The 13,088-nt window shown below is 37.2% G+C and overlaps 1 protein-coding gene across 4 annotated transcripts; it reads right to left on the bottom strand.

The window, feature by feature from the left end:
- Positions 1-4,498: 4,498 nt before the first annotated feature.
- Positions 4,499-12,418, bottom strand: LOC127431830 (myelin-associated neurite-outgrowth inhibitor-like). 4 transcript variants are annotated; one of them, XM_051682414.1, is made up of 7 exons: positions 12,275-12,418; positions 10,924-11,012; positions 10,685-10,768; positions 7,361-7,503; positions 7,096-7,273; positions 6,081-6,204; positions 4,499-5,972 (listed from the first exon to the last, which is right to left on the bottom strand). In XM_051682414.1, the coding sequence occupies exons 2-6, from the start codon at positions 10,991-10,993 to the stop codon at positions 6,095-6,097; spliced, it is 585 nt and encodes a 194-aa protein (XP_051538374.1). In that variant the 5' UTR covers positions 10,994-11,012; positions 12,275-12,418; the 3' UTR covers positions 4,499-5,972; positions 6,081-6,094. The 4 variants fall into 4 exon arrangements, with proteins under 4 accessions (XP_051538374.1, XP_051538373.1, XP_051538372.1 ...); XM_051682413.1 differs by having other exon boundaries at positions 7,096-7,276; XM_051682412.1 differs by having other exon boundaries at positions 10,685-10,792.
- Between the last annotated feature and the right edge of the window lie 670 nt (positions 12,419-13,088).

Genomic DNA, 13,088 nt, shown 5'->3' on the forward strand with positions numbered 1-13,088 from the left:
TGGTAAAAATTTGATAACTCTGATGGCAGGGGATAAACTGGATGCTGCCACTCTGGTTGAGAGAGACTTCAGAATAATAAAACAATAATAAATGTCATGTGAGTATAAGCCTGTGCATATTATACTTTTGGTTTATCAGAGACCAAACATTCAACACAGGAGAATGCTGTAGTAGACCCCTAAATAATTTGGACACTTAAAAATGTATGAATGTCTTTGCATTACAAAACAAAATATCAAACCAAGTGGCAATTATTTTGAAGAAAGACAGCACAAGTACACTTTTCATAAATAGAAGTGTATTTGGTTTCAAATAGCAACAGGATGCGACAGTCAGGTTCTGGAAGTAAAAATCCCAGAATGGTAAATTAATCTTTAACGATAACTTATAAACCTTCAAAGACAGACCAACCGTAAACTTTGAGCTTGTTAATCAATGGTATATGCTTCTGTTGAAGCCATCAGTCTGCATTAATTCAACTTGTTTTTTTAGAAATCGTGTTAAATAGTGGAATTCCTGGTGAAGAACTACACTACCCATGATCCTGAGAGAAACATTCCACCAATCAGAGAATCGTAGTGAACAAAGTGCACCAAATAAGCGCTGCATCGACCCACTCGCATGACGTACTGTGAATGAAGCAATAGAGTCGGTCTTCCTACACTCTCAAACTACTTATATTTGTAAAAATCGGAATATTTTCCAATATTCGCAATGCTTTATGGGATTGTAGTTCATTACCCTTTTATGAAAGACAGTAGTTTTGTCTTTTTGTCCGATTTTCAAATTCTTTTTTGCTTTAAATTAAAGTTTGTAATGTTGTGAATGACCTCGGAGCTGGTTGATTTGGTTCATGGCTTTTATGAAGAATTTTATGAAATCCCTATGAAAGAAATGAATGGTGAAAATACTTCCGGAACCAAAATGGCTGGAAAGGTGGGCGGTCACTGTTGCACTCTATTGATGTACTGTTCAAAATGAAAACAAAAAGTATTATGACCCCTTTTAGTTGACAAATCTTACACCTGTGTGAACTTGAGGGAAACTCATTTCATACATCCACTAAAATTCACCTTGACACAAGTTGGTTAGAAGTAATGGCGAAAATGGCTCTGAAAAAGTTAGTTCTGAGTAAAGATCAAGCATCATTTGTTAGCAGACGCCTCTTGCTTTGGTACGTTATTCCAATGCAATCGCATCATTTTAAATGTGGCTTAAGTGTCCAAAAATGTCTAAATACTTTTTGGGGCTACTGTAGCTATAATGTAATGTATAAAGCCTTCAAAAGAATCGCACTAAAAGGGCTTGCATTGGTCTTGTAGAGAATGTCTCCTGAAGCACAGGATGTCTCTACGTCACACTTTTCTTCTGTAGGTCCGTCTTCTGGAACGTCACCCACATTTGTCCTGGTACGCCTGGTGGGCAGCTCCATTTTTTTGGAGAGTCAGGTAGGTCCCCGCTTGAATTTTCAACTGTGCATACTACTGATGATGCCTGAGGACAAGTCAAAAGACAGGTTTAGATGATCACATTCTAACAATTAGAGTACAAATGAGAATGAAGAACCCTAGATCTGATTTTTATGTTGTTTTTTTTAGTTTTGTTACAAATGGTCCCTTTGAATTCCTACTGTACAAATGTCATATAGTGTGTAGGTTTAATTATACTGTATATATACATACAATACTGTGCAAAATTCTTAAGCACATAAGATGTTTTACAAAAACATTTGTCTTAAGATGGGTATTTATACCTTCAGATTTAGTGTGTGAATAGGAAATATACATTGTAGACTCCCAAACATTCCTTTTGCAAACAGAATAGAATAGAAGAACAGGGAGCCCTGCAACAAGTGGCACTGCCCCCACAGAGCCCTCCACTGAACATCGAGTCAGTCTGGGATTACATGAAGAGACAGAAGCAATTGAGATAGCCTGAATAGATAGAAGAACTTTGGTGAATTCTCCAAGAAGCTCGGAACATCCTATCTGCCAACAAACAAGAAAAACTATGTCCAGGTGTACCTAGGAGAATTGGTGCTGTTTTAAACACAAAGGTGGTCACACCGAATATTGATTTAGCTTTTTTTTTATGTTTACTGGACTTTGTATGACATGAATTCATTTTTTTACAAGTGCCTAAAACATTTGCACAGTACTGTGTATATTGTATATGCTGTTTATATATACTAGGAAGATTTTGTGATAATATTGTAATGAATTTCTCAATAATCTGTGAGGTTCAGATCACATACATGATTTTTCGAAGCACACAAGGTCATTCCTTCGATTCTTTTCCAACTGACACCTACATCCGTGACAGATCACACAAGTGTGAATTCACAATGTCTAACTCAGTCACACAGAGGCAACTGTGGAAATCACTGAAGCTTATCAGAGGAGGTTGCCCACAGTTTAAAAAGTTCAGTTGGGTTTGCTAAGGCCTTTTCCCACTGCAGGGACTAAAGCCCATTTTAGGTACTTTTCCCCACTACTAGTACTATTTGTCTCTTTCGAACCTTAAGACCTATAATTCCTCATAGCCGTTTGAAGAGACATTTTTAGCTTCTACTCCGAGGTGGGTACTTTTGGGCGTATAGGGACTGTGGGAGTTGCTGCAGTCTGTGATTCGTCAAAAACCTATGATGGCAGCCACCATTTGAAACAATGTTTTAGCTGCTAGCCTGCTACTCTGAGGATTGCACTAATATATCAATTTCCTCAACAGAAATAATATATAACAAACAAAGTATCCAAAGAGAATCATTTGTTTCACATACAGTGTTTGTGTGACTTTATCTGGAGACACGCTTTGAGTTTTCATCACATCTGTACTGTGTGACTATACAAAAAATAAAGTGATTTCTGGATTACTACATTGATTTTTGTCCTGGGATGACGTATATAGATAATCATATGTTTATCGAGAGTAGGTAATTGAACTCTATTAATGCCTGTTAATTGAATGCCTTTTACTACGTGGTTAACTTGCATCAAGATGTCTTTTTTTAAGTAAATGAGTGAGTATTTCAGTACAGTAATTTATGTTGAATCACAAAAGCCTTTATTGTAAAAGATTGCGTTGAGAAATAGGTTTATAGTACATTTTCAACATGTTGTCCATTGAGTTAGGCGTATGCTGCGTGGTAGTGAGGCGTCTCTCCTCTCAGCACTGCACCGCTCCCGCGGCTAGTGTAAACTGTAAGCTGAACACACAGATTGTATCCAAAAATGGGTTCCATTCATCCAATAATGCTGTTGTTTTAACCATTAACTGATTAGGAAGCAACCCACATTTTCAGATGCAGCCAAAGTTCGTAAAAACAGCCCTATTAAAAGTGTAGCTCCGATCCTGGCATCCTCTGTCGGTGCTGTTAATTTTATTGTTGTTGTTGTTGCTATTGAATCGCGCGTGCCAACAATGTCAGAAAAAAAAATGGTCGGTATTAGATGAGGTCAGTATGTGGATTACTTTTGTGAGTGCGAATCAGGGGCGGACACTATATTTGATTGACTGTTTTAGTATAATAAGCGTCTAAATCGACTAACTTGTTCGAATACAGTTTAATGAACTAAGTAGCAAAGATATTGTGAGATAAATTAGTGAACTATTTGCATTTAAAGTTCCAGTGCACATGAGGTTATCTGTAGGTGGTGGTGGCTTAGTAGTAGAGTTTCTGATCACCTAATGGAAACTCTCAGGTTCAATCCCATATAAACTGAGAACTGCAGAGATTCCATTTTGGAGATTCAAGTAGACTATGATTACTTTGGCAATTATTGCATTAGAAGTTCCATTGGATGAAAAAGAATCTGCTTAAGTAGCCAACTCATGCATAATTGTTAAACCAAGCTGATGATTTTGATGATGATACTAACAAAAATAGCCTACCAAAATCTACCATGCTAGTAGTACAGTATACAGAGTAGCTATATGAAAATGGTAATCATTCACATTACTTGTGTTTCTATTCAAATCCACGATATAATGGCCAAAACTAATTGCATAGACCTTTGGAAGACTTTGGAAATTATATATATCGTCTTTATATGCATGTTTATACTTTGTTTTGTAATATCACTACTGTACTTACTGTACTGGTTAAAATGTGATTGGCAACATTGAACTCTTCAGAGGAAGTGATGACGCTATGAGCGCATAATAGAACTTATGTCGTTGCCAATGTAATGATTGTAATAATATATTGATTCAGGGCTAGTGTCCAATTCACGGAAATCTACAGTATGTAATCAATAATATACCAATAAAAAATCTATTTAAAGATATTGCAGGCAAGATAAAGTTTTTAAAACATCCTCAGGCTATTATTTCATGCTCTTTAAAAATGATAGGGCCATTACTGATATTAGATGCCTAATGCGTTTGTTGTATTTCTGTCATAACTGGTTAATGAGACCATGTCCCTATTTGTGTTGAGAATATTTTTAATTACCCTTATAGTGTTTTGTGTTCATTTAGGGGAAAAATCCAATATAATACTCCTAATTTATTACTGTATTTATTTTTGTTCTTTCTTGAAAATACAAAACAAAAACACATTAAACATTACAAAACATTTGAGAACCGAAGTGACACAGGCAATGTATAAAGTAAAAAAAACAATACAATTCCGTAATTTACGGTGTAATCTTGAGGTAACAAGCAATGTAGTGTTTGGGTCCATAATAACTAATTAACTCAAATTAACCTCCTCAAAGATTACCAGTAGTGTTATTAAATAAACTTAATTGAGTTTTCTTTTCTTTTAATTAACCACATAAACAGTTTACCACTTAAAATTTAGCAATGACTCCAACTTTAAAGGGATAGTTCACCCAAAAATGAAAATTCTGTAAATTACCCACCCTCATGTTGTATCAACCCCCTATGACATTCTTTCTTCCATGGAACAGGAAAAGAGATGGTAGCCGCAGTCACCATTTACTTTCATTGTATGGAAAAGAGCAGTGTCAACATTCTATCAAATTTCTCCTCATGCATTGCGATGGAAAAAAGAAAACTCATGCAGGTCAGAAACAACATGAGGGTGAGTAAATGAGCACATAATTGTCATTATTGGGTGAACTGGCCCTTTAATTTTTCAGTAAGACTTTTAAAAAGTTAAGAAAATCAAACCAAAGGTACACAAATGAGTAAGCATGCTCTCAGCACCAATACAGCTCAACCAACCACTTTATGTACACATAAGCAATTAGTGCAACAATTAACTGTAGCGAGAGCATGTAGAATGATAAAACTAATCAACTAAAAACAGTCATCTGAAGCAGAGGCACAAACACTAAGGGTCTGTCCTCCTGGTAGGGGCACCACAGAAACAAACACAGTGTCAAACCCAAAGAAGACAAACAATGCCTGTAGCTACAGACACCCAAATTAAAACCAGGGGTGAAAAAAATAACGGAAGCAGAAAAATGTGTTCCTTTTCAATGCTAACATTATTAATATTTTGTATGAAAGAACAATTAAGACATTTAATATACACTTATGTTTTCCCCATCCCTTTGGATTTTTGCTTGAAATCACTGCTGATGTTTTTGCATCTTTCATGGCTGGTAGAGCGAGCTAGCGCTGTTGTTTTTTTTTTGTCTTTTAAATACAAACATGCATTCAATAGGTATTCCAATAAAAACTAATTCCAACTTCCTTCAATTATCACCAATTAAAGAGTTAGCTAAAAACTGCAAGACAGTCCACACAACACAAATCAGCATGAAGAGCTTGTCTGGTCTTCAGCCGCGAGATATTTAGTAGAAATGAGTGGTGGATGGGAAGTAATGGAGCCAGAGTGGGAATATTCTTTTTCCCTTTCCAACATTTCCTTTCGTCTGCCAACTGGAGTCAGATTCACATTATGTTTGAAAGGAAGAGCAACTGGCTGATAACACTTTTAGTGTCAGCTCCAATTGTAAAAATACTGGACAGTGTGAATGCATATCTACCATCTTGTGACCTGAAGAGAACAAACAGACAATTATTTCATACTAGGATCAACAAAATCAAATTATTCTGTGGCTATATACATCGTAACAGCTAAAAAACAAGTAGGATCTGCACTCACAGTGTCTGCCATGTTCACCATTGTGGGGGCACGTAACTGTAGGTGGGAGTAGCAGGTTGGCGGTACGTGGGCATTGAGGGGTGGGGCGCGACTGGGGTCGGGGAGTGAGTAGTTAATAACGTCCCTAGAAAGAAAAAAGAAAAAAAAGCAGCCCACACATACATGATACCTCTGGCTTTCATACATACAAACTCAATAATACATTTTGAAAACGAAAGATGCATTTTAAACCTGAAGTGTATAACTTTTCCGGTGTTAAAAATGCTTTCTCCAATCCCAGCTTAATATGCAGTGTTTTAAGTTAGCCATTCACAGGTTAATTTTCTTGAAAACTGTTAACACTTGTGTCTGTAGCGCTATGAAAATTTCTGTTTGTTTTGAGTGACCCGTGAGACACAACAACATTGAATCGACAAAAGGTGTGACATGGGGGCGGTGCCTTCTGTTTGTTTGATCAATGGTAGAAGGGGAAGGTATTCAGCAAGCTGTTTTGTAAACAATGTTTATTTTTGCAATTTCATTTGGCGGTGCAGAAATTACACACTTCAGCTTTAATCTCTTTTTTATCCAATTCTATGCATTTTCATGGATGTTACAGCATTTTTACAATCAGAGTTCCCACACTTTTTGACCACTGAATTTCTATGACTTTCTCGTCGTTTGCAAATACTGGATGAGGATTATTTAAAATGTTTCAAATTTTACCAAACGATTTACTAATGAATGTTTCAGATCAATCAGTAAGCCGGTTTGACCAATATACTGAAAAGAATCGACAAAAAAGAACGGCCTGCAAGCAAGCCGATTAAATATTTTAGCAAAGCATAACAAAAACAAAAAAATATTCATTATAGAAATTCCCATCAATGTTAATATTGTATTCATTTCCATGCCTTTCCCAGGCGTGGAAAACACAATGTGATTTCCCATGACCGCAGGAACTCTGAGCTGACTGTATCTGGTCCAAAACCATCTGAAGTATGTACTTGATTTAATTTACAACCATGCAACTCACCAGCTGACATCGCCATGGTGGTGCCTCCTACCATTCCCATGGCAACTCCATTTGGGCGAGGAGGGGGAATGGGAGGAGCATACATAGCTGCCGGCATGCCATTGGGCTGAACCACTGTCGTATGATGAATGACATGGGGCGGTGCAGCGTAAAGGGGCTGTGTGTAGTAAGTGCCTTGCTGCTGTGGAGAGAACATCCAATGTCTTAACAGATAACAGATTTGATATACTTTGGGCTTCACAACCTCCAATTTACATGACCTTACCTGTGCATAGGGGTTCTGTTGGGCATAGGGACTCCTCACAGGGTAGACGGTAGCAGGGTACGGGTTAGGTGATGAGGAGTAGGGGGGTACAGCACCTGTTGTTGGAGAGCAGGACATTTTGAAAGGGGCCCCAGGAGCATAACCTGTAGGGATGATAAAGGCTTTGTTTGGCTTGATGACATATAGAAAAAAGAAAATTACAAAATCGAATTTGCTAGCAGCAAAACAGAGTGCAACAATGCCCCCATCCACTCTTTCAGCCACCTTGGTTTCAGAAGTATTTTTCCCATTCATTTTCTCCATAGGGATTTCATTAAGAACTTCAATAGTTCTACGCCATAACCCACACCAACCTGCTCCAAGGTGAGTCATGTCATTTCAAACCTGGATTGAAACTAAAAATGTTTTTTTTTTTTTTGTTTGTTTGTTTTTATTTTGACAAAAAATTGATAATGATTAAAAGTATAGAAACAACATATTTATAGTTTATAGCAAAATATTCCGATATCTACAAATGTATAAGTAGTAGAGGTAGACTGATATATCGGTTTTACCAATTAATAGGTGCTGATAGTTTCTTTTTGGAACTATCGGTTATCATAAAATTTTTATGACGAACATTGCCGATAGTTTTTTCAACATTTCAAAATAAGAGTCCCCGGTGTGTTTCGGGCTTGTTTATACTAAAAAGTCCCGCATTATGCACCAAATCTTGGCTGTTCTTTCTTGTTATTATTGGGATATAGATTGTACAATAAACTGCATCTCGGATTTTATTAATTTTGGACTTTGTCTTTGCCCACCATAGTAAAGAAAGAAGAAGACCTTAGTTATCATATTGGCAAAATCCACTAAGTAGTTGGTAGGGAGTGTAGGGAGACCAACTCTACTGCATCATTCACAGTGCGTCATGAAAGTGGGCGGTCACTGCAGAGCTTGTCTGGTGCACTTTGTTGGCTGCAATTCTGATTGGTGAATCTTTGTTCAGAATCATAGGTAGTGTAGTTCTTTACCCCAATTCCTCTATTAAACACAATATTTAAAAAATGTAGTTGCTATAACGCAGACTGATGGCTTCAACAAAAGCATATATCATCAATTCTAAATCTCATAGCTCATGGTACAGTTAGGCATACACTTAGTTTGAAGTCATTAAAACTCATTTTTTAACCAATCCACAGATTTAATATTAGCAAACTATAGTTTTGGCAAGTCGTTTAGGACATCTAATTTGTACATGACATGAGTAATTTTTCCAACAATTGTTTACAGACAGATTGTTTCACTTTTAATTGACTATATCACAATTCCAGTGGGTCAGAAGTTTACATACACTAAGTTAACTGTGCCTTTAAACAGCTTGGAAAATTCCAGAAAATGATGTCAAGCCTTTAGACAATTAGCTTCTGATAGGAGGTGTACTGAATTGGAGGTGTACCTGTGGATGTATTTTAAGGCCTACCTTCAAACTCAGTGCCTCTTTGCTTGACATCATGGGAAAATCAAAAGAAATCAGCCAAGACCAGACTTGTGGAACTCCACAAGTCTGGTTCATCCTTGGGAGCAATTTCCAAACGCCTTAAGGTACCACATTCATCTGTACAAACAATAGTACGCAAGTATAAACACCATGGGACCACGCAACCATCATACTGCTCAGGAAGGAGACGCATTCTGTCTCCTAGAGATGAACGTAGTTTGGTGCAAAAAGTGTAAATCAACCCCAGAGCAACAGTAAAGGACCTTGTGAAGATGCTGGAGGAAACAGGTAGACAAGTATCTATATCCACAGTAAAACGAGTCCTATATCGACATAACCTGAAAGGCTGCTCAGCAATGAAGAATCCACTGCTCCAAAACCACCATAAAAAAGCCAGACTACAGTTTGCAAGTGCACATGGGGACAAAGATCTTACTTTTTGAAGAAATGTCCTCTGGTCTGATGAAACAAAAATTGAACTGTTTGGCCATAATGAACCTCGTTATGTTTAGAGGAAAAAGGGTGAGGCTTGCAAGCCGTAGAACACCATCTCAACCGCAGCATCATGTTGTGGGGGTGCTTTACTGCAGGAGGGACTGGTGCACTTCACAAAATAGATGGCATCATGAGGAAGGAAAATTATGTAGATATATTGAACATCACAAGACATCAGCCAGAAAGTTAAAGCTTGGTCACAAATGAGTCTTCCAAATGGGCAATGACCCCAAGCATACCTCCAAAGTTAGAAAATATAGAAAATAGGAAATATGTGGGCAGAACTGAAAAAGCATATGAGTAAGGAGGCCTACAAACCTGACTCAGTTACACCAGTTCTGTCTGAAGGAATGGGCCAAAATTCCAGCAAATTATTGTGAGAAGCTTGTGGAAGGCTACCCAAAACATTTGACCCAAGTTAAACAATTTAAAGGCAATGCTACCAAATACTAACAAAGTGTATGTAAACTTCTGACCCACTGGGAATGTGATGAAAGAAATAAAAGCTGAAATAAATCGTTCTCTGTACTATTATTCTGACATTTCAAATTCTTAAAATAAAGTAGTCATCCTAACTGACCTAAGACAGGGAATGTTTTCTATGATTAAATGTGAGGAATTGTGAAAAACTGAGTTGAAATGTATTTGGCTAAGGTGTATGTAAACTTCTGACTTCAACTGTATGTCTGTCTTTAAACATTTAGAAGTCATTGTTAAAAATCAATTAGACTATGGAGAAAATGAATGGGATGTTTACATCTGGAACCCGACTGTTAAAAATGAAATGAAATCAAAATATTTCCTTTTTTTAATAGACATTTCTGGTCTTTATTGTGCATGATTCATTGGTGCACACTATTCCAAACAAACAAACAACTGAAACAACTTCCCATTTTCGGCTTACATCCTCTTATTTTTCCAGCCCCTCCCTTTCAACCACCTAGCTCCATTCTCGTACGTAGCACCCCCTTTTAACAAAAGAAAAAATCAATTTCCGATGGCTAAAGTTCCGCTCTACTTTTTTTCTTGTTGAATATCCAGGTTCACTCAGAAATGTGTCTGATTACAGAAGTAAAATGGGTTTCAAATGTTGTTACACATTTACTTTAAGCTGTGCGGGGACATACACGAAATGTACAAAACATACAACATAAAAGAACATGAGTGAGCTGTAATATATGGACTGCACTTTCTAGTTTCTTAAATATATCAAATAAGCCCTGTATTAAATGTGTGATGAAACATTGTGAAAGGGACATATCACATGCCACCACATCCAGTTCTGTTCTGACTTCTAGGAAACAATCTCAAAGACACAGTAAAACTCAAGGAGTCAAGGCATCCTATACCTGTGGGAAAGGCTGGGTTAGCTCCAGGATACATGTTGGTGGAGTATGCTGGAGCTGCAGTAGCATAACCAACAGGAAATCCCGCTGCAAGAGAGGCCAAGACATTCACTGAGGACAAATCAAAGCAATGAACAATAACGATGACAATGGAGGAACATAAATGCGTTTAAACACAGGCATCAAGAGTCAGCACATCCTACTGACTGCATGACAGTGAGACAAAGCTGCTCTCTGGTTACCTGGGTATCCTATTCCTTTAGGGTTGGCATAAGGAACCCCTGATGATGCAGGGCTATAAACAGGGTTCATGATGTTGATCTTTCAGCACCTTTTGGAAGGGGGGACAGTAGCAGATACATTAAACAAACATTATTTTACACCAAAAGCCCACCTATTACTCAAATGTCCTCTTTTACTGTAAATTTACTGATATTTTATATCCACCTACATAGAAAATAGATCCTTAATAAAGACAATAAGACATTCATACTATTTTGTAGCTTTTCAATGGCTGATAATACCAATATTGAAAAGCAGAGTAGCTGATGACCGGTGGCTGATATACTGCCAGTATATACATACATAACCATTCACTTGCATTGTGTGGACATACAGAGCGGAAATATTCTTCTAAAAATCTTTGTTTGTTTTCAGCAGAAGAAACAAAGTCATACACATCTGGGATGGCATGAAGGTGAGTAAATGATGATATATATATATTTTACATTTTGGGTGAACTATCCCTTTAAGATGCCATGGTTCAGTTTTGTCAGTCATGTTTAAAAAGTACTTTTCTAATGAAAATTCTAATGAATGCAATTCCATTAAACGGTTCCAGAGGAAAACAAACTTAAAAGACCTCAAGTCACCCTCTACTTCACCTGTCAATCACATTTGATATCTGGGACACACAAAGCAAGCCATTGATGGCATAGATTTCTGATGCATTGCTTAGGTTCAGAATCAGTGACAAAATATAAAAGAGCACATTCAGTGTTATTCAACCCCCTTTCAAGCAAAACAAGATGTTTATAAATGAAGAAGGTGCTTAGGCGCGCGCTTCTGTCAGATGCAACGTGTTTCTGTTCGTATCTCATCAGGTGAGCTTCAAAATACTCATCAAAAATGCAAATGATTCATCAAAATAAAATGCAATGAAAAAAAAAAAAAATCTGATGTAATTCCTATCCGAATAAAGACTCCCATTCCATGCATCCGCCTCCTCTGAAACATAAGTATGGTGTTCAATTAGCCAGACGTCCCTATCGTAAACTGACTCTACCGGTTCACTGATTAATATTTTACATGCATGGATAAAAGGAGGACGTTAAGCATCATGGTAACAGGCGGTAATGATGCATTGATGCTCAAATACATTATGGTTATAAACGTGACATTGTGCACGCAGGATGCAGCGCAGCGGCTCGGTGTTATAGGCCGACAGCAGCATCTCGCATCCCTACTTAATCCCAATTCACTCCATGTCCCGCTCTTCCATCCATTTCCCTCTGTCTTTACGTCAAAGACATCCTGCCCAGGGGGGCAGCTAAAGCAGTGCGTCTGAATCAGGCAGTGACTGTGGGTACGTACGGTCAAAGGTGTTTTTTTCTGTGGACTGCGGCTGAATTAATCCAGAATTTCGCTGATGTTCTGATGGTGATGTTGTCTCGCGATCTATCGTCCTCGGCTGCGAACTCTAGTACGCACAGCGAGAGACCTTGGCAGCATCGTGCGTCACTTCCGACACTGGAAAGAAGCGGAAGGACGTATTCAAATCGGGTGGAATGAGGATTGTTTTATGGAAATTTGTGTTAAGTTGTCTGTGTTTGTTATAGGTTTACATAAAATAAAGATGAATGTACATTATATGTTAAAGACGTGTTTTTCTGTGTTTATATTTTTCTGTTTTGGGTCAAGTTTGGCCCAGTTTTACCTTGTTTGTGTTTGAAATAATATTTAGTATTTAATATATATATATATATATATATATATATATATATATATATATATATATATATATATATATATATATATACAGCTCTGGAAAAGATACCACTGCAAAATTATCACTTTCTCTGGATTTACTAGGTATGTGTTTGAGGAAAATTAACATTTTTGTTTTATTCTATAAAGTACTGACAATATTTCTCCCAAATTCCAAATAAATATACTGTTATTTAGAGCATTTGTTTGCAGAAAATGACAACTGGTCAAAATAACAAAAAAGATGCAGTGTTTTCAGACCTCGAATGATGCAATGAAAACAAGTTCATATTCATTTTTAAACAACACAATACTAATGTTTTAACTTAGGAAGAGTTCAGAAATCAATTATTTGGTGGAATAACCCTGATTTTCAATCACAGCTTTCATGCATCTTGGCATGCTCTCTACCAGTCTTTCA

The sequence above is a fragment of the Myxocyprinus asiaticus genome, chromosome 41 (genome assembly GCF_019703515.2).
Source record: "Myxocyprinus asiaticus isolate MX2 ecotype Aquarium Trade chromosome 41, UBuf_Myxa_2, whole genome shotgun sequence".
Taxonomy (NCBI): Eukaryota; Metazoa; Chordata; class Actinopteri; order Cypriniformes; family Catostomidae; genus Myxocyprinus; species Myxocyprinus asiaticus.

Excerpts from the sequence above, each read along its gene's own strand:
- LOC127431830 (XM_051682411.1), bottom strand. The coding sequence starts at position 10,993 with ATGAACCCTGTTTATAGCCCTGCATCATCAGGGGTTCCTTATGCCAAC. Across the intron at positions 10,793-10,923 it reads TAAAGGAATAGGATACCCAG|TGAATGTCTTGGCCTCTCTT; the intron begins GTAACCAGAGAG and ends ATTTGTCCTCAG. Across the intron at positions 7,277-7,360 it reads AACAGAACCCCTATGCACAG|CAGCAAGGCACTTACTACAC; the intron begins GTAAGGTCATGT and ends TTCTCTCCACAG.